We start from the raw sequence: 23,860 nt of genomic DNA on the forward strand, positions 1-23,860 counted from the left end.
AGCTATGACTTCTATTGGCCTTGGTCAGAGGAGGCCAGGCCCAGAAGAGCCCCCTGAGACCTAGGCTCTGTCTGCACTGGCCAGCCCTGGGTTGAGGGGCTGTGTCTTACCTCCCAGCCAGGCCAGGCTCTTGGAAAACCCTGGGCAGGACCACAAGGGGGACCCCATCTCTTTCCCTGGTGACCCTCCCCCTTCCCCTGGACTTCTGGCCTCTGCGGGCCATAGCAGAGGCCCCGGGGGTCCTCCCGTCTTGGCCCATGGACATCTCCCCTCCCAGAGGGCCACCACCCATCCAGCCCCTGCACCTCACCAACCCCCTGCCAAAAATCCAGTACAATCCAGTCTCGTTTCATAGTTTCTTCTTTGTTTGTTTTTTACTTTCTCCCCAATTGTTTGTAACTCACAAGCTATGACTGCAATGATTTCTTTCATAGAAAGAAAAGGAAAACAACAACAACACAGCTGTTTGTCTTGCTCCAGTGTATGGTGGCTGTAGCAGCATTGGAAATAACATTAAAATCACAAATGCAGAATTCCAGGCCGAGGGAGGTGGTGTCCCCAGAGGTGTGCAGGTCATGGTGCCGCACCGTTTGCTCCCCCTGCCTGGGCGAGGGCCCTCCAGCCGGGGCTGGGAGACATTTCACAGTGGCAGAGGCTGGGGGAGCAGAGGTCTCTGCCTGGCAGCCCCCCGGGGGAGGTCCCTCCGCCTCCTGTTCCCAGGCAGGGTGGATGAGTCAGAAGGAGAGGAGCCACCAGCCAGAGGCTCCTGGACACCACAGCCACAGCAGCAGGCCTGGGGGGGGTCAGTCCTGGCCATAGGGGGTGGGATGGTGACCACCCCTCTGGGGACTGAGGGGCCTTCGCCCGCAGCATGGGTGTGGACTCACCCTCCCAACCGTCCCCAACAACCCAACCCAAATCGAAGTGAGCCTCTGAGGCAGGGGAAGGGCAGGCCAGGCGGTGAGACTTTCCATCAGAGGCAAAGTAGAGATCTGGGCTGGTCAAGCCGAGGGTGGGGCCTGGGGGGTGCTGCGCCACAGGAAGAGGGCCCAGGGGTCCGAGGCCAGGGCACACAGCAGCAGGGGCAGGGCCAGGCCTCTGGGTCCAGGCCCCTCTGCGGCTAGGCCCCACGTGCTTTCCCCAGGCAGGACTGGTTCAATCCCGTCCAGGTTCCTGGGGCTGGGCGGGGTGACGGCTGTCTGGTTGGGCTTCTGGTTGGGGCTCCGGCAGATGCCCGGCTGACGGAGGGGTGCCACAAGGCCTCCAGACCCCTTAACTGTCCCGGAGCACCCGACTTGGAGGTTGGATCACAGGGCCCAGAAGAAGGGCTGGGAGGAGATAGGCCAGCCTGCCAGGTCTCTGCTCCGCGCAGGCCAAGTGGCTTGAAATCTCACAGGTGTGCTGGTGGGGAGGCGGACCGCCGCTGGGCACTCCGCCCCCAGAGATGACCCCTCCCCACGCGGAAGCCCCACCCACGGAACCCCGCCCCCCCATCCAGAAGCCCCGCATCCGTGTAGAACCCCAGGGCCCTACCACAGGGGACTCTCCCTTACAGGAGTCCCAGTCCTGGAACCCCGCCCCCAGGGAGAAGCCCCGCCCCATTCAAGGAAGAAATCAGAACCAGTCTAAGGACATGGTCCCCATACAGTTACTCCTCCCGCCACGCCCGCCCTACTAGGGAGGAGCCCACCCCTATCCAGGAACCCCACCCGGAGGCCCGCCCCCAGAGAGGAGCCCCGCCCCATCGAGGAAGAAATCAGCGCTTTCAGGGCGGACCCCGCCCCCATCCGGGTGCCCCACTTGGGGGCCCCGCCCGTGTCAGGAGGACCCCCGCCCCCGTCCAGGGAGGATTCCCGCCCCTGTCCCGGGAGGAGACCCTACCCCGTCCAGGACCCCAGCTGGGGACTCGCTCCCGTCCTGGGAGGAGCCCTGCCCCTGTCCAGGACCCCAGCTGGGGACCCCTGTCCCTGTCCCGTAGGAGCCTCTAACCCGTCCAGGACCCTAGCTAGAGACCCCGCCCTCATCCCGGGAGGAGCCCTGTCCCCGCCCAGGACTCCAGCTGCGCCCCCCGCCGCCTTCGGGACAGCCCCGCGCCGGGCGCACTACTTGCATGTGTGCACGTCGTAGACGCGCGCGCACTCCTGGCAGCTCACGTAGCAGCACCAGTGGAAGACGCAGTGGCACTTCTCGCGGCGCCGTTCGGTGCGCGCGTTGTGGCCTCGGCCGCAGCACAGCAGGTCGCAGCCATCGATGCCATGCGAGCTCACGTTGCACGTGCGGTCGCGCGTGCCAAACGAGCCGGTCTCGGGGTTGGGTTCGCAGAAGTTGGGCGAGGCCTCGTAGTACACCAGATCGCGCTCCGTGGGCACCTTGAAGTAGGTGTAGCGCGGCCGCAGGGTTTCCACCCAGCCGCGCGACTCGCGGTGCTTCTCCACGACCATCTCCGAGGCGCTGTCGTACTTGTCCTTGAGGAAGTCGCCGATGGCACGGAAGTCGGGCTGCGACCACCAGCAGGTCTTCACCTCACAGCTGCCCGACAGCCCGTGGCACTTGCACTTGAGATGCATGTGGCTGGCGATGGCCTGCAGGAGCGTGCCGGGGGGCGTCAGGGCGGGCCCCACGCACCCCCCTCTCTGGCTCTCACCATCCGTGCAGGGGCCTGCTCCCCAGGGGTGCGCTCCCTGCCTGCACCGTCCCAGCCCCCACCCCATGTGCTCCTGGCAAGCCCAAGGCAACCTGTCTCCTCCATAAAGGCCCTTTGCGGGTTCCCGGTGCCGCCTCTTCTCTGTGGTGCAGGTGCTCTTGTGGGTTTGCACCCTGGCTGACCCCAGATCCCTGGAGGGCAGGGCCTGGGAGCCTCCCCTGTCTCCTGGCTGGGTCTATACAGGCAGCCTGTACGACTGCGTGAAGGAAGGAAGGGACAGTGACAGTAACTGATGGTCTGGTCTGGGCATGCAGGAGGGTGGACATTAATGCTGACTGGGAGAGCCTGACACCACAGCCCAGAGGACATGTGGCAAGGCCAGGGGCTGACCAGTACCTGAGCATGACTAATGGGAGTGGCTTGAGCAGCCCACATTCAGGGTCTGGGAAGCTGGGTTTATGGGGCTGGACGGGAATTCCAAGAGGAGGCAGGTAGTGTGGAGGGACGAGGTGGGGGGACTCTGGGGCCCTGAGGGCCAACAGCTGAGGGATACATTTTTTCCCTTTTCTATTGGAGGGAAGGGGTGGGGTTGGGGGAGAAGGGGCGTGTAACTCAAACCTACCTGTCCACCGTTGCTTGGACCACTGTGGTGGATGCCTGCCACCCATGAGCCCTGGAGATCCTCAGGCAAGAGGATGTAAACTACTTCCTTCACCAGTTCAATAGTGATGGTGATCACTACTGCAATGATACCATGATGGTTGGTAGATCCGCCTTGATAAAATTTAATGTTAAAGCTAATACCACCCGTTTCCTCCTTCATTGTGGCTACAGGGAAGTGTACAGCCAAGTGCGTGAGTCCCATTATACTCCTGTTGGCCGGTGTACAGTGGGCTCTACATCCAAACCCTGCCTCTCTCCTGTTTCTTTTACGTGTCCCTCTCATACTGGCCCTTTCTGGGCGTCAGTACTATCTGGCATCCCTTCCCCCAGTTCATTTCCATCTCATATCTATGTTCTTCTCTTCTTCTCTTCTCCAGAGGACAGACCTCTTCGGTGTCTTCAGGTCGACTTTTATCAAAATTACATATGCTTATACCTTGAGGAGTCCAAGAGTCTCTGAGACTCGCTCCCACACCCACTTGTGCACAGCACCTTCCTGACCAGCCAAGGCAACACCGTGCCTCTTGCATGTCCAATGGAATGTTTGTCTGGCTCCTTCTTGAGCATTGGGGGCTCCAGCAATGTGTCCCCTCTCACCATGGAGGGTGGGAAGTCAGCTCCTCACCATCACCCCACCACTCCAGCATACAACTGCCCAGCCCCCTCCACCCTAAAGTGGAAGCATAATCCAGCTAGAGTGATATCCAGGACTGGCGGTATTGGGACCGTGTTAAAGTCATACCCAGCCAAACTCCACGACAGGGTAGGATTCCTTTCTTTTTCTACAGAATTTTATTGTTGCTGTTTTTTACATACTTATTACAGATTCAGACTCAAGCCCTCCCTAAATCATCTGTATATCCTCTTTGAGATGTTCAAACATGCGGCATATACTGTGATTTCAGCTTCTTGGAGATATCTTTTTCAGAGGCTATCTGGTAGATTTTGTGATGTGTGCATGCCCAAACATGCTGCATATTCTGTGATTTCAGCTTCTTCAAGACATCTTTTTCAGAGGCTATCTGGTAGATTTTGTGAAATGTGCATGCCTGAAAACACATCTTTTCTATGTAAAAAGTGGACAAGATGGTTGAGCTGGGTATAAAATTCTTGGCTGAGAATCTTATTTTCTTTAGGACTCTGGAAGCATGGCTCCATCTTTCTTCCAGCCTCCATTGCTATTCTTGGGAGCTTGAATGCCACTTTGATTCCTGATCCTTTCCATGAAACCCGCAGCATAGAGGGCTTCCCTGTGAATTTCAAGGTGTGATAGGTCTTGATATGGGTCTCTTCTCTCACGTGCCAGGGTCACTTACTGGATCTGTTTGATCTGAAACTTGTGATTCTCAGTCCTGGGAATGTTCCTGCCTTCTTTGCCAACATTCTCTTCTTCATGTTCATCATTGTCTCTCTTGGACAGATCCTCCTTGTTTTCCATTCTTTTCCTATTTTCCATCTCTTTGTCTTTTTCCTTCTGTTCCATGGACTCGTGTCTCAAGTATCTGCCAACCTTTGTGTGGGGAGTTTGGTTTCTGCTATTCTACTTTTATATACAGCAGCTTTCTTTTTCTCTTAATAACATTTTCTTTTAATTTAACACCCTATTTCATTTTTATGGAAAGAGTATTTTATCTCTCTGGGGATAGTTGCAGTTTTAATTTTCTTTCCCTTTTTTCAATCATTTAAAAAACATTTAAGTAATCTCTGTGCCCAGTGCAAAGCTCAAACTAATGACCCTGAGTCACACACTGTACAGCTGAACCAGCCAGGCACCTGGAGTAGTGGCAGTATTTGAAGTTTTCATCTCTCCTTACAGTGTCTCTTTCTCACAAGTTCTGTTTTCATTTGTTTTGGTCTTCACTTTTGTGGTTGTGAGCGGCTTTCCTCAGATGTCCTGGGATCCTTGGCTGGCTGCTCATATTTAAAAGGAGAACACTACACATCCTGTTGGGGGCTCATGTGCTTGGTGGGGGCTTATCAGCATAGACCCTCATTGTAGAGTGACCTGGCCACTTTACTTCATGGGGGAACCCCAGGTCAGTTCATTTGAGTCTCTTCTTGGGTTGATCCAATCCCCAGGGGAGAGGGTCATCAAGATTCACTGTGGGATACAGAGACTAGGAAGAGAAAGATGTGTGTAGATGGAGACAACTTTCTCTCAGGAAACCTTACCTTCCCCAGGCTGTCCTTGGTGTCCCTCGGTCCAGACACACTGTGATTTGCCCTTCCTGGAGAACAGACCTCCAGACTTCCACCATGGTAAAGGGTAGGGACTTTTCCTGGTTGCAAGGAGTTGGACAGAAGATCTGGTGGGTTATAAACTGCTTTTAAAGTGGATTATCAGCCCATCTTCCCATGTTTAGCCCCATTATTGATCTCTAATTTTCAAGATACCTGATACTAGTAAATCCTGGGTTGGTTCTCAGAGTTCTCCTCTACTGGTTTAAGATTCTACTTTCTCCTAAGACCCAAGTATTCATGGATTAGTTTATTAGTCTGAAAACTTTTGCTGCCACGTTAGCCCCTGGTTTCCATTGTCAGGTGTGATTTTGTTCTTATGTGTTGTAATATTCATTTGCTGTCATTTTAGTTGAGTTTCAGGGGTGCAGAGGGATGCTTCTGTTTTGGGATTCCTCATAGACCCTTCAGTCCTACAATGGCCATGTGATTCATTCCCAAGTACATTCTATGACTTACAGTTTCTGGTTCCCTGCTGAGACATTCAGACTTGCAGTTTGGCTTTGTAAACTTAAGGAAGCATATTTCTTTGTTTACCATCTGCATCTCCTAATTCCAGTATCTGGAGTCCCTGTGGACTTGTCCCTGTGGGTTTTGCCAATGATCACTCATTGTATCAGTAGCTCATGTGACAGGCTATCCTTCTTGATTATGTGCTGAATGCTGTGTTTAAGAAATTAGTCGTAGAAACATTTTTTTGACTTGAAAAAGGCGATCCTCCTCCAAAGAGGATTTGCCTGCCTTTTCCAGGTGTGTGGAAAACCCAGCAATTGGGGTACACCATAATCTGCTCTCAGATACTGAGATTTTTTGAGCCTGCACATGTGAGCAAGGGCTGGTCTCCTTCTGGTTTTCCTTTACTCCCCAGGGTCCCAGCCTAAACTGAGGCATGGTTTCCTAGAGATAGCACTCTTGGTGGGGCTGTTGGCTCTGGGAGGGTTAGGGTTAGGGTTAGTATATATGCTGTAAATGCAAAACTGGACAAAAGTTCACCAGTTGCCAGCCATTGAACACCTGCTCCCCAGAAACTCCCATCGTGTTCTCTTCCAGCTGCATGGAGTCCCCTGTTCAGCCTCTTACACCCTTATACCCGTCCTTTTATGAACCCAAGTTCTTTACTTTCATGTGGTCCACATTATTGCTATATGTTTCTTTCATTGTGAGAGATTTTTGGTCCTGTTTGGGAAACCGTTGCCTACTCCAAGTTCACAGAAATGTTCCCCTATGCTTTCTTCCTACCATGTTTCTTTGTTGGCTTTACCTTTGCCACCTGGGTTCATAATTGACCTTATATATGGTGTGAGGTAGGGGTTAAGGGTTTTTTTTTTTTTTTTCATTCCTACATACGGTGATCCAATGGGACAGCACCCTTCACTGAAGACCCTATTTCTTGTCAGCACTGCACTGTCTTCCCCGGGATAAGTCAGGTGACAGGCAGCCCATGCTTTTAACAGGACACATCCCACATTGCGTCCTGTATTTGTCCTGTTTCTGACGGAAAGATGAGTCAGTCACCTCATCTTTTGTTGCTGGCAGTCAAACATCGCAGTCCCCTGCAGTCCTGGGTTCTAAGGCCAGCCCCTCATTGTACTGCTGAATCTGCTTGGGCTCTCTGGGCTCCACCAAGTGCTCAGGGCTCCATCGGCTCCCCGTGACCTTCAGATGCCATCCTTCCTGCTGGGCCCCATGTTTCTTCTTCCTCTGCTCTCTTCTTGCTGTTCTACCAGATGACCTCACTCACAGGCAAGCACTGGGGCTGCCCCAAGGCTCCTGGCTTCCCTCCACCTAGAGAACTGTGTTCCTTTGCATACACTGTTTTCAGCACCACTGCCGACAGAAGGCTTTTTCTTGAGATGCCAGCCTGGGGTGTGGCCCCTCTGAGGTGCCCACGTCACTTTGTGTGTGCCCTTCCTTATCACACAATGTCCCACGCAGTGCCGTATGGACCTCGCTGTCTTTCTCCTGGGACATGCAGGCACTCCTGCAGGGCAGGCCTTGAGCCCACCACCCTGCCACCTTGTGGGACTACCCTCGACCCTGGTGCAGCAGCTGGACTGGGCCATTTCACACAGCCCTGGCACAGGGGAGCAGCTCCCTAGCCTGGCCACCACCAACAGCCCTCCCTTCAGGGGACCAGGGCACATGTCCAGCTCAGAGAGCTTCTGGTTCCCCAGGACCTCAGGAATGTTGTCAGAGGGTGCATCCCCAGACCCCATTGTGTCTGTGCCCCTGCAGGATGCACAGGGCCTGGACGGATGACCCCTCTGCACTCGAGAACATGCAGGCCAGGAGCCCCAGGACACTGCCCCACTCCACACACCCCCAGAACCCGCCAGGAGCTGCCATTGTACCTGGCGGCCAGCCTCGTTGTTGTGACGGTTCATCGCGGAGCGGGCGTCTGGCCGGTTCTCCCGCGCATCGGCAAACTCCCGAGACACCATGCCTCCAAATTCGATGTCCTCACTGCAGCCGCCCCACTTCCAGCCCTCGCCCGGCAAGCCCTGGTGCCGGCTGCTGCAGCCACAGATGGCCGCCGAGCCCTCAGCGCATGAGCGCGTCACAGCGAAGGCCACGCCGGCAGAGGCGATGGCGTGCACAAAGGCAGATTCCCGCGTGGCTGTGGAGAGAGGCGACCGGGTTGGCAGGCCCAGCAGGGGTTGGGTGCTAGAGCCTGGCCCATGGCGCCGTGGCCTCTTGCTGGGCTGGGCCTGGGCCCCCGGGGTGGGCGTGCATCCTGAACTCACAGTCACCGAGTGGCCAGGCAGGTCTGCCCTTGGTGCAGAACACCCGTGGAGGAGGACGAGTATCAGGAGAAAGTACCCGGGGGCCAGCCAGCCCAGGAGTCCAGGAGCAGTGCTGGACAGCCCTCCCTGAGACTCCGGCCATCTGCGGCCAGCTCCCAGCCAGTGCTGGCCAGGATGTGCAGGATCTGAGCTCTGAGCACTGCTGGGGGCAAAGGGACTGGGGCTGCACCTTGGACAGTGTGTGACCTCCTTTTACAAATGGACGTCTCCCCTGTGGCCAGGCCATGCGGCTAGGTATGTACCCGGGAGGACACCCAGGTGCTCGCGGGGCCCAGGAAGCAAATGGCACAGCCCCAGTGGGGAGGCTTCAAAATATCTCTCTGCAGGTCAATGAGTAGAGATCTGTGGCCTGGAAAAAGTCCATCCTGGGGATGTGATGTGCAATCCCCCAATCGAGGGGGACTTCTGGGGACCTCTGCTAACACATCTGTCTCACATGTTTGGAAGCTGCTGAGAGAATGGGGCTTCAGAACTCCCACCCCAAGACTGGCAACGGGAACCCTGCGGGGGGGTGGATATCAACTAGACAGTGGTGACCATTGTGCAATGCCCACATGTACCAGACCCTCGCGTTGTGCACCGGGAACTGAGCGTCTTGGGTCAGCAGTAGTGCACTGCCAAAAGGAAACTGGAATTCGGCCCAGCAGGGACAGAATACGGAGCATGGTAGATACAACCAGTAAACCTCCTCCTTGGACCCCAGCAGTGCAGAGTGCATGTGACCCAGATGTCCAAGCCCAAAGCGTCTGGCAGCCTAATGGCCTGTTTGGGTGGCAGCTCTGGCCCATACACTGTGCACTGTGCCTCTCGTTCTGTCTGCACACCTTCCCCTTCTTCATCCCAGCTCCAGGAATGGCCACCTCTTCTGGGACCTGCTCCAGATCGGTGGCCTCCACAGCACTCAGTGCCCTGTACCAGCCCCCTGCGCCCAGCCCTAGAAATGCTGAAGGCCTCAGCATCCAGGTTCCTGCAGACCCCAGGGGCTGGTCTGGAGGCTACTCAGGCCCCCAGAGGCAGGGGGAAACTGAGGCTGGGGAAGTGGTTTTGCAGAAGAGCAGTGGAGAAGGGCTGGAGCTCGGGAAGGAACTGGTGAGGTGGGCCAGGAGCGGACAGAGGCATGTGAGGGGCATTGAGGGAGGCCTGGAAGCACAGAGCATGTGGAGGCTCTGCAGAGGCTGGACCCCAGCCAGGCCTCCTCAGACTCTGTGAGTGCACTGCACCTGTGGGTCTGTACAAGCCTTCCATGCTGGGCATGGGGTGGGTGACCTGCATGTCCCCAGATTCCTCCTAGGCAGCAGCTGGGACAGTGCTGGGGCACCCAGTGGCTCCTGACACAGAGTGCAGCTGCCTCCCCATCCACATCCTTGCCTGAGAACTTCTTTTTTGGGACGGGGATGAGTGGGTGGGCTTTCTCCTGGGGAGGGAAGAGAGGCTGTGAGGAGTGGCTGTGGGCTCTTCCCCATGCCTCCTCAAGCTTGCGAGCTCCAAAGCCAAGGCAGGCAGAGGAAGGGGAGTATTGAGACGGGCTCCAGCCAGTAGCATATACACACTCAGACTCACTCAACAACCAACACACCTGTCACCAAAAAGCACACATTTACCATCCCGTGCCTCCCCCCACCACCCCCGCTCCCCTCAGGCCTTCCCTGAGTCCAGCCCTCAGCATCTGTCCCTGCACCATCAGAGGCTCCTGGAGGGAACCCAGAGCCCTAGCCTGCAGCTTCCCCCACCCACATGTCTGCACACACACACAGTCACAAATACTCATGCACAGACAGGTGCACATATATGAACACACATGCACACACCAACACACACGCACACCACACACACTCATAGGCAGGTGCATGTGTGCAAACATGCGTGCACAGGTATGTGTACACCCAGGCTGAGGGCACAGCCCTTTGCTTCATGACCACCTAGCCCTGCCTGGGCCCCTCTGAGTTCTTGGGGTTATGTCCTTGCTTGACCTGCACACAGGCCTGTCCCACCTGCTGCCCTCCCAGCTCTGGCAGCTGCTCCCTGTCCTCCAGCCACACTCAGCCCCTGTCCTCCCCTTAGGCAATTTGCAGCTGCTCCTCTGTTCATGTGCACCTGCCATTTCCCCTGTCTCCTCCTCAGGCTGGGGTCCAGGCCCTGGCATCTGGGTGTGGTCAGTGCCTGGCCCGGGGAGTTCTTGCCTCTGTCCACTCCCGATTTGTCCCCTCCCCAGCCTGGAAGCTCCCTGAGGCGGGGACTGTGTCTTGTTCATCTTTCATTTCCAGTGGCCCTGGGCTGGGACAGGATCTGCAGGATCTGAGCCCATGGGGCTGGCTCTCCACCCTTCCCCACTCAGCAGCCTTCACGGCCCCCTTTCTCAGAGGCCAGCCACTCCCCCAGACGCTGGACGCCCTTGCCTCACTTTGCTTCGGTCACACAACCCGTCAGTTCTCAGGCAGGCATGGTCTAAGGCCTCCATGAATAAATGCCAGTGTGCCCTGAACACGGAGCCTTGTCCTTCTGTCCCGCCCTCCTGCAGAGCCCACCTTTATTTTGTCTTCCCAAGAGAATGTTCTTCTCCAGGTGGGCTTGGCTCCTTGCTTGCTCACCCTGCTAGAGTCCCGGCCTACAGCCTCCCCTACACTCTGTGCAGGGCCCTGCAGTCTCCTGGGGAAGACTGGCATGTCCTGAGCATGGCTGGAACCCAGTACCCACACCAGTGCCTTTCTCCCTGAAACCTCGGGCTGCGCCAAGCTGGCTGGGGCCCCTGATGGCCCTTCTTCAGGCCCTAAGTGCCTGATCCCAGCCCAGGGGGCTAGAAGCACTCCTACTGGAGGAGGCTGCCTCTGCCTCTGCCCGCTTTCCCTCTTCTGAGATAAGGGGAGAGCCAGTGAGCCTGCGGCCTTGCTCCTTCCCCGAACAAGGGCTTGGCTGCTTATCAGGCTCAGGCAGACAGGCCAGGGTGCTAGACACATTCGAGGGGAAGGGCGTGCTTGGGGTGGAGTGGAGGGGGGGGGGGCCCTGAACTTGGAGGAAGCAGAACTTGGTCCTGCCCTGCTCTGTCACCAGCTGGCTGTGTGACCCTGCCCAGGCCTCCCTCCCCCTCAGGCCTCCATTTCCCCTTCTGCCCAGAGAGGAAAGGGCTCATCACACACGGAGTCCCAAAGGCCGAGAAGGTCGCCTGCCTTCACCTTGCTCCAAAGGAAAAGAACCCTCTGAGGAGAGGCCACAGGACCCATGGCCAAAAAAGTGTGCGGCAGTTTGTTCTGGCAAAGGAAGTCTGTTTTCAATGGAGCACGCAGCCTCCACACAGGTTGGGAAGGCTGTGTCCTGGTGTGGCAGACACCTGGCCTGCCCTACCTTGCTGGAGGGGTCAGGGCTGTGGACACCCCAGGGGGAAGGCGGTGGATACCAACTGGCCTTGAGCAGATGCTCCAGGGACACCCATGGAGGCCCTCTCACCAAAGATTCAGGAAACATCAGGCAAACCCAAAAAGCCTGACCAAGCTCCTCCTAGTCTCGAAGGCATGAGAGGCATGGGCCAGGTGGACCTAGGACGGGATCCCAGACAGGTGGTAAGACGGGTGAATCTGGGCAAAGTCCAGAGTTCACATTGGCAGATCTTTGTTCTGATGGATGCGGCTGCATCTGGGGCTTGTCAGCCCTGGGAGTGGGGAGTGGGAGAGGAGATGGACTCGGCACCGTGCCTGCGATGTTTCTGTATGTCTACAGTTCTTGCAAAATACAACATGGAAGTACATGCTAGGGTCATGCAGAAGGAAGACCCCCAGTGTGTCCAGGTGATACCCCACAGTAGTGGGGCTTCTGATGTAGGGGTCTCTGGCAGCCTTCCTATGAGCAGGAATCACAGGGCATGCCAGAACACTTGTGGGTTGTGTGTATGTGCGCGCGCACATGCGCTTGGGTGGAGAACCCACAGCTTTTATGGGATTTCCACAGGGGGCTGAGATAAGAAGGTCATGATCTGACTGGCTGGGGCAGCCTCAGGCTTTGGAGGAGGTGGGACAGGGCTCCCCTGAGGCCGTGGTTGGGGAGGGCACAGTGGGGACTCAGACCAGGGTCTGGAGCCCTGGCAGCCGCCCCAGTCACAGCAAAGCTCTTAGCCACCGACACCAGCTTTGTCAGAGGTTTCTGCTTCTATTTATACAACAGAGGCATCCAGGGAGTGGGAGAGGAGCCCTGACACTGTGGGAAGGGAATCACATCTTTGAAATGAGATTGTAAACACCCGTCGAGGTCACGGCAATGGACTCCAGCAGGTCAAGAGAGGAGGAGAGCACATGGGTGCCTGGGATAGAGTCAGCCAGAGCCCTTGGAGGTGCTCAGGACTGCCCTGCTGGCTCCAGGACATGTCTTCACACCTGTGAGATGGGCTTTGTCTCCCTGGGTCTCTGAACTCTAACTAGACCGATCTTGTCTCCAGACTTGGATGTCACAGGCTGGTCAAGTAACCGAGCTCACTGGAGGACTGAACTAGGACTGCCAAGGGTTGTCACTTTTCTCTGAGAGGAAGACACATGGAAAATGACTGTCACAATTTTGTAATTGAGGTTGGGGTTGGGAAAAGAAAGAAGAAAGGGAACTGGGTGACAAAGTCGTTTTGTGAGGTAAGCATCCTCCTTGGGGAAAGCCATCTTTGCCAGAAACTTGACATGGTTTCATTACCAACTATTTATTGAGATCCTGCAAAGTATCAATGATCTATCCCTTCTTCCATTCATCTACCATCTTCCCATTTATCTTTCCATCCAACCATCCACCAATGATCTATCCATCTACCATCTATTTATCATCTATCCATCCACCATCTCCCCACGCACCCATCCAGGCATTCACCCATTCATCCATCTGTCCAACCATCCACCAATAATTTGTCCATCCACCTTCCATTTACCTATTCACCATCCATCCATCCACCATCCATTTATCCACTCACCATCCATTCATCTATCCATCAAACCATCCATTCATCCATTTGTCCATCTATTCATTTGTCTATCCACCATCCATTTATCCATCCACCATCCTTCCACCCTTCCACCCATCCACCCATCCACATCCATTTATGCATCCACCCACCCATCCATCCATCTACCCTTCCATCCATCTACCCTTCCACCATCCGTCCATCAACCCTTCCATCCATCCGTCCATCAACCATCCATCCATCATCCATCCACCCACCCACCCATCCATCCACCATCCATTTATCCACCCACCATCCATCCATCCATCCACCATTCATCCATCCACCCTTCCATCCATCCATCATCCATCCACCCACAATCCACCCATCATCCATCCACCTACCATCTACCCATTCTTCCACCCATTCATCCATCCATCCTTCCAACCATCCATCCATCCATCCATCATCCATTTATCCACCCAACCATCTGTCCACCCATCCACCCACCATCCATCCATCCATCCATCCATCCAGGATCTGAGAGTCTGGGCTCAGATCTAGGAATGTGAGGTGGGTAAGATGTAACATATCCATTCTCAAGAACATAGGTAAGAAACCTGCAAGACAATGGATTGCTGCTCTATCTGATGGAGTTTCTAACAACTCAGGTTTTCAAAAGTTGAAGGAACTACCCATCCGACTGTCAATTACAGAGAATCTGGATGACCCACTCTCCAGTAGAAAGAATCCCTGTAGTGGAAATGAGGAGAGTGAACCAGGGGAATCCTGCCTCTAGCGAAAGAACTGCCTCCTTCCAGAACTTGAACTCTGCTGTTGTGCATCAGGTTATCAGTTTTGAGCTGTGTCAGGACATCTGCCTTATAATTCATGAGAGATAGAGTAGGGGAAATAATGATACACAATGAAGCTTCACAACCTGAACTTGGGCAGGATAGAATGGATGGATGGGTAGATGAATGGATTGGTGAGTGGCTGGCTGGCTAGCTGGGTGGCTGATTGGGTGGGTGGGGGCGTGGATGGGTATATAGATAGATGGATGTGTGGATGGGCAGATACATGGATGGATGGATGGTGGATCACACGTAGATGGGTGGATAGATGTATATATGTACGGATGGATGGGTAAGTGGATGGGTGAGTGGATGAATGGATCAATGGATGATGGATGGTGGATAGATGAATGTGTACATGAATGGATGGGTGTGTGGATGGGTGGATAGATGGGGGTATGGGCAGATGCAGGATAGATGGGTGGGGGGATAGATGGATGGATGGATGAATGGATAGATGATGGATGGTGGATAGGTGAACCTGTAGATGGGTGGATGGATGGACGGATGGATGGTGGATAGATGAACATGTAGATGGATGGATGGATGGGTGAGTGGGTGGGTGGATTGATGGATTGATCAGGGTAGAAGAGTGTGTCAATGGATGGATGGGTGAGTGGGTGGTGGGTAGGTGAGGATATATGGTGGATGGACGATGGATGGATGGACGATGGATGGATGGATGGATGGATGGGTGGGTGGGTGGATATATGGTAGATGGATGGATGAGTAAAGTCTGGGACAGCTGAGGGAATCCTGACTAGCGAGAATGGGGTGTCTGGCAGAGGGCAGGGAGAGCAGCCCCACAGTGTTCCATCCCAGCTAGTCTAGTGGAACCTTAGGTGTCACTTTGGCAGTAATTTTGCCTCTTTCCGAACTTGAAAATTAGAGGAATCTTAACAAATTCCTGTTTCCAGATTTGAGTTTCATGAGCTTGTCAAGTACCAGAGATCATTTGAGGAGTGAATTAGGATCACCAAGTGTTGTTACTTTTACTTTTTTTGTAGGAGAATAAGACATATAAAAAGAACTATCATAATTTCAGAAAAAAAAAACCATTTAACACACAAAAAAGATATATTTCCAGGGTACTTTGTGTTGAAGAAAGTTCATTTTTCACATTTCACCATGACATTGGCAATTGGCAACTGTTAATTGAGCACTGACTGTGTTCTTAGTGGACAGAAGCTTGCAGCTTCTGTTCTGGAGCTGACTCTCCTGCAGGGAGGTCATCCAGGAGGCTGTTTCAGCCTGGACCAACAGGTCACCCTGCCTTGGGTCTGGCGCATCTTTATCACTGCTGAGAGAACTGACCCAGACAGGAAGATGGGCACTCCTCTCTGCCTAGCACTGCCATCGGTCCTGCAGGCCCCCTTAGCCCCAGCATGCTCAGAGTGGGTCAGTGGCTGACCCACAGCTGACCCACAGTAGTGAAGGCTGAGCCCAGACAGGGTCAGGGAGATGCTCCTGCACCCCCAACAAGGGGTCCTAAGACTCCACCAGGTATGTTTGGTGGCCTACCCTTCCTCTCCTGGGGGAGGACTGTGGGGTCCCACACTGGATGGGAAGGATGAGACTAAGGGGGTACTGGAGTGGCCTTTCTGAGAAACACGTGTGACCTCCAGCAGCAGAAGATCCTGGAAGGGGGCTGTGGTTTAGATATGACCACTGATCAAAGAGATGTAGTTCCTGGGTGGACCACTCTGAGAGCTCTGCAGAGAGGAGGGATAGGGGCTGTTCCATCAGCAGTCACCCCAGGCAGTGTATCACTGCATACAGAAGCTGGGCCCTGGGGCCACAGTTCTTGGAGACACCAATTTCTCCAAGGGGTCCCCAGGTGATTCTGATGCAACCCTGAGCTGAACCCCCAGGTTCTACTATAGCCCAGGGCACCATGACTGGCAGACCCACCCCCCCCAGATGGAGGCCAGACCCAGGAGACCCCCAAATGGTACCCACCAGGAGAGAGGAGGGAACAAGGGGAGGGGGAGAAGCGTCTCTGATACAACCTCCTTAAGATGGGTGTATGAGGGTCGTAGAATAGAAAACTTTCATAAATCTCCCATCAGAGTGAGAAGGGGGGTTGATATGGGGAATCTCTGACACTTTACCCATCAGAGGGACCTGGGGGGCTAAGATGGGGGATCTGATTCCCCTCCCATCAGAAGGACATCAGGGGATTAAAATGGGGGAGCTGACACCTCTCGCATCAGAAGGGAACTTCTTGCATCAGAAGAGCTGACACTTCTCGTATCAGAAGGACATAGAGTGATTATTATGGGGAGGTGAAATCTCCATATCAGTGGGGCATGGGAGCTATGTTGGGGGATCTCTGTCATTGCCTCCTTCCTGCTAGTGTCTGCAGACCATTTGTTGGCGCCTACCTGATGGCTGGCCTCTGGTTACCAGCCTTTAGGACTTGGGGGCCTGTCTCTAGTCAGCTGGTGGGAGGCAGAGACCTAGACACGTGCTGGGTAAGGGGCAAGCTCCCCTGAGAGCTGCAGGTCCAGCCTACCAGAACTTTTCTTGGCTGACCAGTGGCTGCAAAAGGACTGTCCCTCCACTGATCTTGCCTCTGTAAGGCACCTTGGGACCCCCTGCTCAGTCTCACCTCTGGGCAGTCTGACCTTGGGGCAAGACTTACATGACACTGAGGCGACTGCAGCCTCAGGTCTGCAGAGGGTTGTCAAGGGCGGGGGTGGGGCACGCTCTCCTTCCTCTGTGGAGCCCCTTCTTTGGCCTCCATGGTTTTGCTGGGTAACCACAGGGCCCTGGCCAGGGCGGGGGTTTCCAGTCTGCAGCCCTTTCTTCCCCAGCACCTTGCAAGGAGGCTGGCTGGACATCCGGGATGTGGCTGCTGTGGCTGCCCTCCCCCAAGGTATGTGGGAGTAAGTCCCCAGTCCTACAGGCCAGCCCTGCTGGCCCGGAGCCTTTCTGAGCAAAGAGCACGCTCCTGTGGCAGCTGCAGTGCCAAAGGCTGGCTGGGCATTCCGGGCTCTGGGCTCCTGCGGATACCAAGCCCCCAGGCTTCTCTGCACGCCTGCCCACCGCTCCTAGAGCATCCTAGGGGTGCTCTCAGCATGCGGCAGCCCCGCACACACGCAACCCCGACGACAGGGTGGCCTCAGCCTCTCTGGGGCCTCCCATCGCACTCCTGCTGGGCAGGGAGGGGTGGAAGGAGGCGGCTGCAGAAGCAGAGGGGAAGAGCTGGGCAGCTCTCGCGGGTGCAGAGGCCCGCAAATGCTGGCCGGGGAGATGGGGAAGGCTTTTCCAGAACTTTCTGCAAGCTGGCGCTCCCTCCGCCCTCGGGGTCCCCAGCGCGGAGCTGCCGGAGGAAGGCCGAAGCCGGGGCCCGGGGCTCGGCCCCAGGAGGACGCCCGGCGTCTGCGGCCCCAGAGCTGGCAGAGTCCGGGAGGGGAGGCGGCGGTGGCGGCGTCGGTCCACCCCCGGCCGCGCCCCGCACAAAGGCGGAACCCTGGGAGCGGAATGCCGCCCGCGCCCCGCGGCGGCCGCGGCCCCTGGCACCGCGCGGCCGGCGTCCCGGTCACCCGCTGGGGCTAATGAACCCGCCTTTGTGCGGCACTGTCACGCCGCGTTAGGCCCACAATGGCCCGCGATATTCTATATGAGCTTCCCCCTGGTCGGCGATTAGGCCGTGGCCCGCCAGTCATAGCAACCGGGAGGTATGCACTCTTGAGGGGCCTGCGGCGCGGGGGAGCGCGCTATTCACACGCGGCGGCGCGCGGCTCTCCCGAGGGCGTGTGAACCGCCCGCGGCCCCGCGCCTCCCCTGTGCTTAATCTTGTCCTGGTCGCCGGGACATTGTGCTCCGAGCTGGGCGCCGCGGGGCGCCGCCGGGGTCTCTCCTGGCCCCTTACACCCCCCCACCCCACCTCCCCGCCAGGCAGAGTTAATGATAAGCGGGGAGGCCCGAGCCTGGCCGCGCCCCCCCCCCCCCCAGCCGCCTGGAACCGACACACTTTCGGACGGGGGTCAGGGGTCGCAACCTGGATTCCGGACGCCGCTTCCCCCGGGGCCTGCGTCCCCTTCGCCGCCCTCCCAAGCCCTGAGGCCTGCGGCCTGTGCCGTCCTGGGCCCCCCGACACACAGGGCGCCTACAGACCACCCCCCGGGAGCCCGGCCCGGGGAGGGGCTCTTTCAGGAGGGTCCCAGTGCAGCGGGTCCCAGTGAACTCCTCCGCAGGGCAGACCCTCAAGGGGACTGACCAAGGACAGTGGCAGGGGGCTGCAAAGGAAGGCCACTGTCTGGGGGAGGGCACAGCCCTGCTGAAAGCTTGATTGACACCAGCGAACCCCGCCCCAGAGACTCAGGGAGTCCTGCAGTAGGGATCAGGACTAGGACCCCAACTCAGCTGTCCACTGGGGTGAGGTCCAGGAGTAGACCCCCCCGCTAGGGTTAGCCCATCTCTCTGCACAGGCAGTGAAACCCTCTCCCCTCATACTGCGAGGGACACCTGCTCCCTGTTGCAGAGGGACAGGCCCAGCATCTCCCCAGCACTGAGACCCCACGGTAGTGGAGGGAGTACAGCCCTGTGGCTCCAGGACTCTGAGGGAGTGGACAATGCAGGTTGGGGGTCAGGGCCTGCACTCAGTGCCCTGCCCTGCTGGGGTGCTGCGGGGAGAGGCCGCATGGATCCACATCCCTCTTCCTGCAGCTACATGCTGCCCAAAAGCCCATGGGCCTGGACGTGGGCCACGGTGGCCCCTGAGCTCCCTTAGGGGCACATCCTGGCTGGGCCTTCTTCAGGCTGGCAGTGGGTCTGTCTGCTGGGGCCCGGAGCCCTGGGACCAGAGCCCTGGGACCAGTCTTGCCTGCTCTGGGTCTTCCCCACCCCCTCACCTCCGGAACGGGGGGGGTGGGGGGGGTGGTGGTGGTGTCAAGAGGAGGTGTTGGCCTGCTCTTGGGGAAAGCAGGCCCTTCAGGTGCCTGGGGGCCTGCCTGGAGGGACAGATAGCTGCCATGCACTCCAAATTCTTCAAATGCTTTCTGCCCCATGATGCAGGTTACATCAGCCTGCTGCCTTTTGGAGCAAGGGCAGAGGGCCTTTCCTCCCAGCCTGGACTCACGCCTAGCGCCCAGCCCTGTGTTTTGCAGTGGCGGCTTCCAGAGGTCTACCCCAACGAGCCAGCCCCAAGCCCCAAGCTGGCCAGCCTCTCGTGTGTGCACGTGCGCGCGTGAGCGCACGCACACACACACGTGCAAACGTCCACACACGGCTGGGCCCCTCTCCTCCCTTGGCTGGGCAGTATTAAGCTCTGTTCAAGAGGCCGCCTCAGCAGGGGTGGCCAGACACCCTGTGGACCCTGCCACAAAGCCAGGGTGACCTCTGACACGATTAGGGTTGCCCTGACCCTAATCCAATCAGATTGATTACCACAGGCGCAGCCGGGCGAGCAGGGGGTGGGGGGTGCTCCACAATGGCTTCCCAGAGCTGGATTCTCTCGGGCACCTGACAGCTCCTTCATCGAGGGCCATTCAACTCTTGGGCCACAATGAATTCCGCCATTTCTCAGCCCTGCAGTGGGCAAGGGGGACAGGGGCCCTTCTCTTCCCATTAAAGCCAAGTGGTGAGAGCCTGGGGGCTGAGACAATTTTCACCAGGCAGAAATGGGAGAAGGCTGAGGGCAGAGGGGACAGACAGGAGGGGCAGAGGCAACAGAGGGCAGAGAAAAGAGTGTGCATACAGGGAGGCGACATGGGGCTTGTGGGGGAATGGATGGGGGGAAGGGACACAGGGGAGTGGACCTGCGGGTCATGGAGTTGTAGGGGTGGGAACATGGAGGACATAGGTATAAGTGTACACCTTGCAGGAGAGGGGCCAGGACTCAGGCTTTTGAGGAATAAGGAGGTGCAGGGGAGCACAGGGGCTCTCTGAGACCATAGCCCAGAAGACAGGGGATTGTCTGCTCCCTGGGTGCCCACTCCCTAGGCCCCGGTGGGCCTGCTGTGCCCAGCAGAGAGCTCTGCTCTCCTCTCAACCCCACCAGGTATACTCGGCACCCTGCAGACTCCCACACAGGAGTCCCGGCCTCACCTCTGCACCCCTGTACCACTCCCCAGCATCCTCACTTGCAACTAGAGCAGCAGTTTGCTGGATGTGTGTTATGTCCAAGCTCTTGCTGTGTATAAAACACTCAGCGCAGCCCCAGACAGCACCATACACATGTTCTAAGAAAGAGAGAACAGCAGCTTTGGAGATCTAGCTCAGGCACCACCTCCCCTGGGAAGGCCACCTGTCTGCTTGGCACCTCTTTCTGAAGCACCAGAGCAAACTCTTGCAGTGCCCTAGCAGCCGCCTTGCCTTCATGCTGGACACACCCGCTGTGCATCTGCTGTGTGTGACAGGGGACCCCAGCGGACGTGAGGGCACACTTCAGGGCCTGGTGCTTGTCCTGGGAGAGTGATGGTGGGCACAGAGTCAGGAAACTTGGAGCTGCTCCGGGGCCTGGGAATAGGGCTGAACAGAGAGAACGAGGATTGCAGGAGCTGATCCAGTTTCAGACTGTGGGGAGCAGTGAGGATGGTGCGCAGAGGCAGGCAGCTCTGCATGGGCAGGGAAGTCTGTGTGCAGCAGTGAGGTTTTAGGCAGGCGGGGAGTGGATAAGTCCCCAGGAGAGTGCCCGTGGAGGGGGTGGTGGTCATGCGAAAGGGCAGAGCAGCAGGACTGGGTGCAGAGGCCAAGGGCCCTTGAAGGTCACCCTGACTGAGGAGATTGTGTCTGAGCATACCTGGAGGGTTGTGAGTTGGGCTCTGAGATGATGCAGCCCAATGTATGAACATAGGGGAAAGGACGGAGCTTGTAGCCAGGGAGGGTGAGGCTGCATCCTAGTGGGAATGATGGCTTACCCCAGCGGTCTCCAAGTCAGGTTTGTGTATCCCAGGAGGGTGCATGGAAATGGGCCAGGATCCTTGGACAACATGGGTGGTTCCAAGACACCCTCCCTTTCTCCCTGCCTGCACCCCTACACCCACCATCTCCCACTTTTCCCAGGTAGGGACACACAGGCTTCCAGGCCATGTTGATAACAACTGGGCCACGGAGCTCTGTGCAAATCAGGTCATCGCCAACTCCTTGTTTTCCACAGAGTGAAAGGAGGACCCAACCGAGACATGAGTGGACAGATTTTTAAACTTTTTGATAGTAGATTATTATGTGATTTTTGTCATATATAATTCAGAAAAAAATCAAAGAATTGAGAGTTACATCATATCAAAATTCTCCCATATCATTCATTGATATGAATGAAGACCCTGACACCTGGATCTTTAAAAGTTAAGAACTGTATACCCACTGGTAAAAGACTGAAAGCCACTCCTGAGATCAGGAGGAAATCAGGGGTGCCCATTCTGCTCACTGCCACCCAACATTGTCCCAGAGGCTCCAGCCAGGCAAGGAGCAAGAAAAAGAAAGAAAGGGTATCCAGATTGGAGGGAAGAAGGAAAACTGGTCCTGTTAGTCAACGATATGAAAATCCTATGGAATGCACAGAACATCCATCAGAACTGATAAACCTTCAGCAACATTACAGAGTATGAGCTTGACAATAGAAACCAATCATGCTTTTCTATGCACCAGCAATAAACAATCCAAAAGTGACATTAAGGAAACAATTCCACTTACAACAGCATCAAAAAAGAGTAAAATACTTGGAATAGATTTGGCAAATGAAGTATAAAGTTTGTATGCTGACAATTGCCCAATGTCATTGAAAAAAGCCTAAATACATGGAAAGACATCCCATGTTCATGGATTGGGTGGCTTAATATCATAATGGCAATATTCCCCAAGGTGATCTGCAGATTCAACACACACTAAACATGCAAGCTTTTGTTTTTGCAGAAACTGATGAGCTGATCCTAAAATCCATACAGAATGGCAAGGGGTCCTGGATAGTGAAGACAGTCTTGAAAAAGCAGAACAAAGTCAGAGGACTCACACTTCCTCATTTCCAGCTGTACAGCAGAACAGGCAGAGAACAGACATGTAGACCATGGGGCAGAGTAGAGCCTAGAAGTAAGCCCACGCTTCCTTCCCTGGCTTCCAGGTGGGGTGGACCCTGCCTGACACTGCCTTCCTCCACCACCCAGCTGGCAGCCTCTTCAAGTAGGTCAGGCTTCTGTGTCCTTCCTGAAGTCTCTGACACTTCTTCTCACCTGGGGAAGCAGGAAGCCTTCAGGGGTGTCTAGGGGCCTGATGGACATGCCTCCTTAGGCCACAACACCACTGGCACAGCAGAGGACTTATATGGATGGCAACCACACCACACGAGTGTGTTCACATGTGTGCACACACACCTGTGCAGATAAATGTGTATATTCGCTCACATACACTTATGCACACATATGCATATACCACACATGTACACCCACCCACCACACAGATGCACACACACATTCATGCACACAATACCACACACACTCACAAACACACATACACACATGCAGACCCTCACATAGCTGATATACCACAGTGTCCTGTGACCCTAACTCTTCCCACACATGGCAGCAGCTGTCCTTGTGGGGACTACCATGTAATTACCCCAGCTGAGTGGCAATTAGTCTCCCATTTTATAAACAGGGATGCTTACACTCCAGGAAGTCAACTGACTCACTAGTCAAGGTCACATGGTGTGATCCCCCTCCCTTCCCTACATGGCCTGTGGGCATGGATATGACCACCTTAAGTGGGGGAGCCTCAGGCACTTGAAAAAATGTAATCTGGCACTGTCAACTCTCCATGCAATGCTTGGTTCCATTCTCAGAACCCCTCCTCAGCTATCTTCCCCTCCATGCACACCAACAGTCCTAGGGGCCAGTGTCTCTTCCTGCCAGACATCTCTTGCCCCTTCCTCTGCATTCCAGAGGCAGCTGAACCAGTGAGTTCTATCCTTACTGAGTTTGTCTCCCTAGGGTACTTCGGTATGCCCTGAGGGGTGGGGTCTGGGTCCCCTACCTTAGAACCCAAGCGGGCCTTTGTAATTGCCTCCTCTAACAGAATGTGGCACTGCATGGACTCTGAGGACAGTTTGGAGAAGGTGGTATGGAGTGGCATTGGCAAAATGGCCAAATGAGGAGCTCCAAGGGCCCATTCCTCCACAGAAACATGCAAAGAATGGAGCAGAAACTGTCAGAGCCCTGGAAGGGAGTTCAAGGTTTTTAGAAACCAAGCAAATGCTGAATCAAGAAAAGGTGTCTCTGACAAGTTCTAAGATCTTGGAGGCATTTTCACCTGGTCACACCACCCTTCCTGGCCTAGAGAAGTCTTGAGGTAGCAGTGTGCATTTTTCCCATGTGGGTGGATAGTTCCAGAGGGAGCAGAGTATATGTTGCTCCTCAAGAAATTTTCTGTTTGACTTGAAAAACTGATACCTACCTCAGAACTATCTCAGGATTGAACAGTGGCTAACCTAAAGTGACACTGAAAATGAAATGAGCAAGTGCTGCCAGGTAGAACAAAAAAATATAGCGGCCATGTGGAGGAAAAGTGTTGGGGAAAGTTGTTTTGTGGGGTTAAGGGTTTGAAAAGCTGCTGTGTGTACCAGGAGAGTTAAAGTCATGTTCATGCCAAGGGCAGAAAACATGCTCAGGAGAGATTGTAAGCTTCTGTCCACAGCTGATCATCAGGCCCAGTGCAGGCAGGAAGTGAAGGCTAAGGCAGGGCTGTGGGCAGACTAGCTGATGTTGGAAGCCTTCACTTCATGACACAGCCAATCTGCAAAGACGAGAGGACT

At 55.6% G+C, this 23,860-nt stretch overlaps 1 protein-coding gene across 3 annotated transcripts in view; it reads right to left on the reverse strand.

Annotated features, from left to right (window-relative positions):
- Positions 1-347: 347 nt before the first annotated feature.
- The window catches only part of WNT3A (Wnt family member 3A), a 42,191-nt gene continuing 18,678 nt past the window's right edge, over positions 348-23,860 (reverse strand). For 2 of the 3 annotated variants that reach the window (XM_059176110.1, XM_059176112.1), the window contains exons 3-4: positions 7,897-8,162; positions 348-2,582 (exon numbers count right to left, since the gene is read on the reverse strand). In XM_059176110.1, the coding sequence (XP_059032093.1) occupies positions 2,103-2,582; positions 7,897-8,162 (746 nt within the window). In that variant the 3' untranslated portion in view covers positions 348-2,102. Of the gene's footprint in view, positions 2,583-2,736; positions 5,474-7,896; positions 8,163-23,860 lie in introns of those variants that run through there. The other variant, XM_059176111.1, reaches the window with a different exon arrangement.

This window comes from Mustela lutreola, chromosome 5 (genome assembly GCF_030435805.1).
Source record: "Mustela lutreola isolate mMusLut2 chromosome 5, mMusLut2.pri, whole genome shotgun sequence".
In the NCBI taxonomy this organism is placed as follows: Eukaryota; Metazoa; Chordata; class Mammalia; order Carnivora; family Mustelidae; genus Mustela; species Mustela lutreola.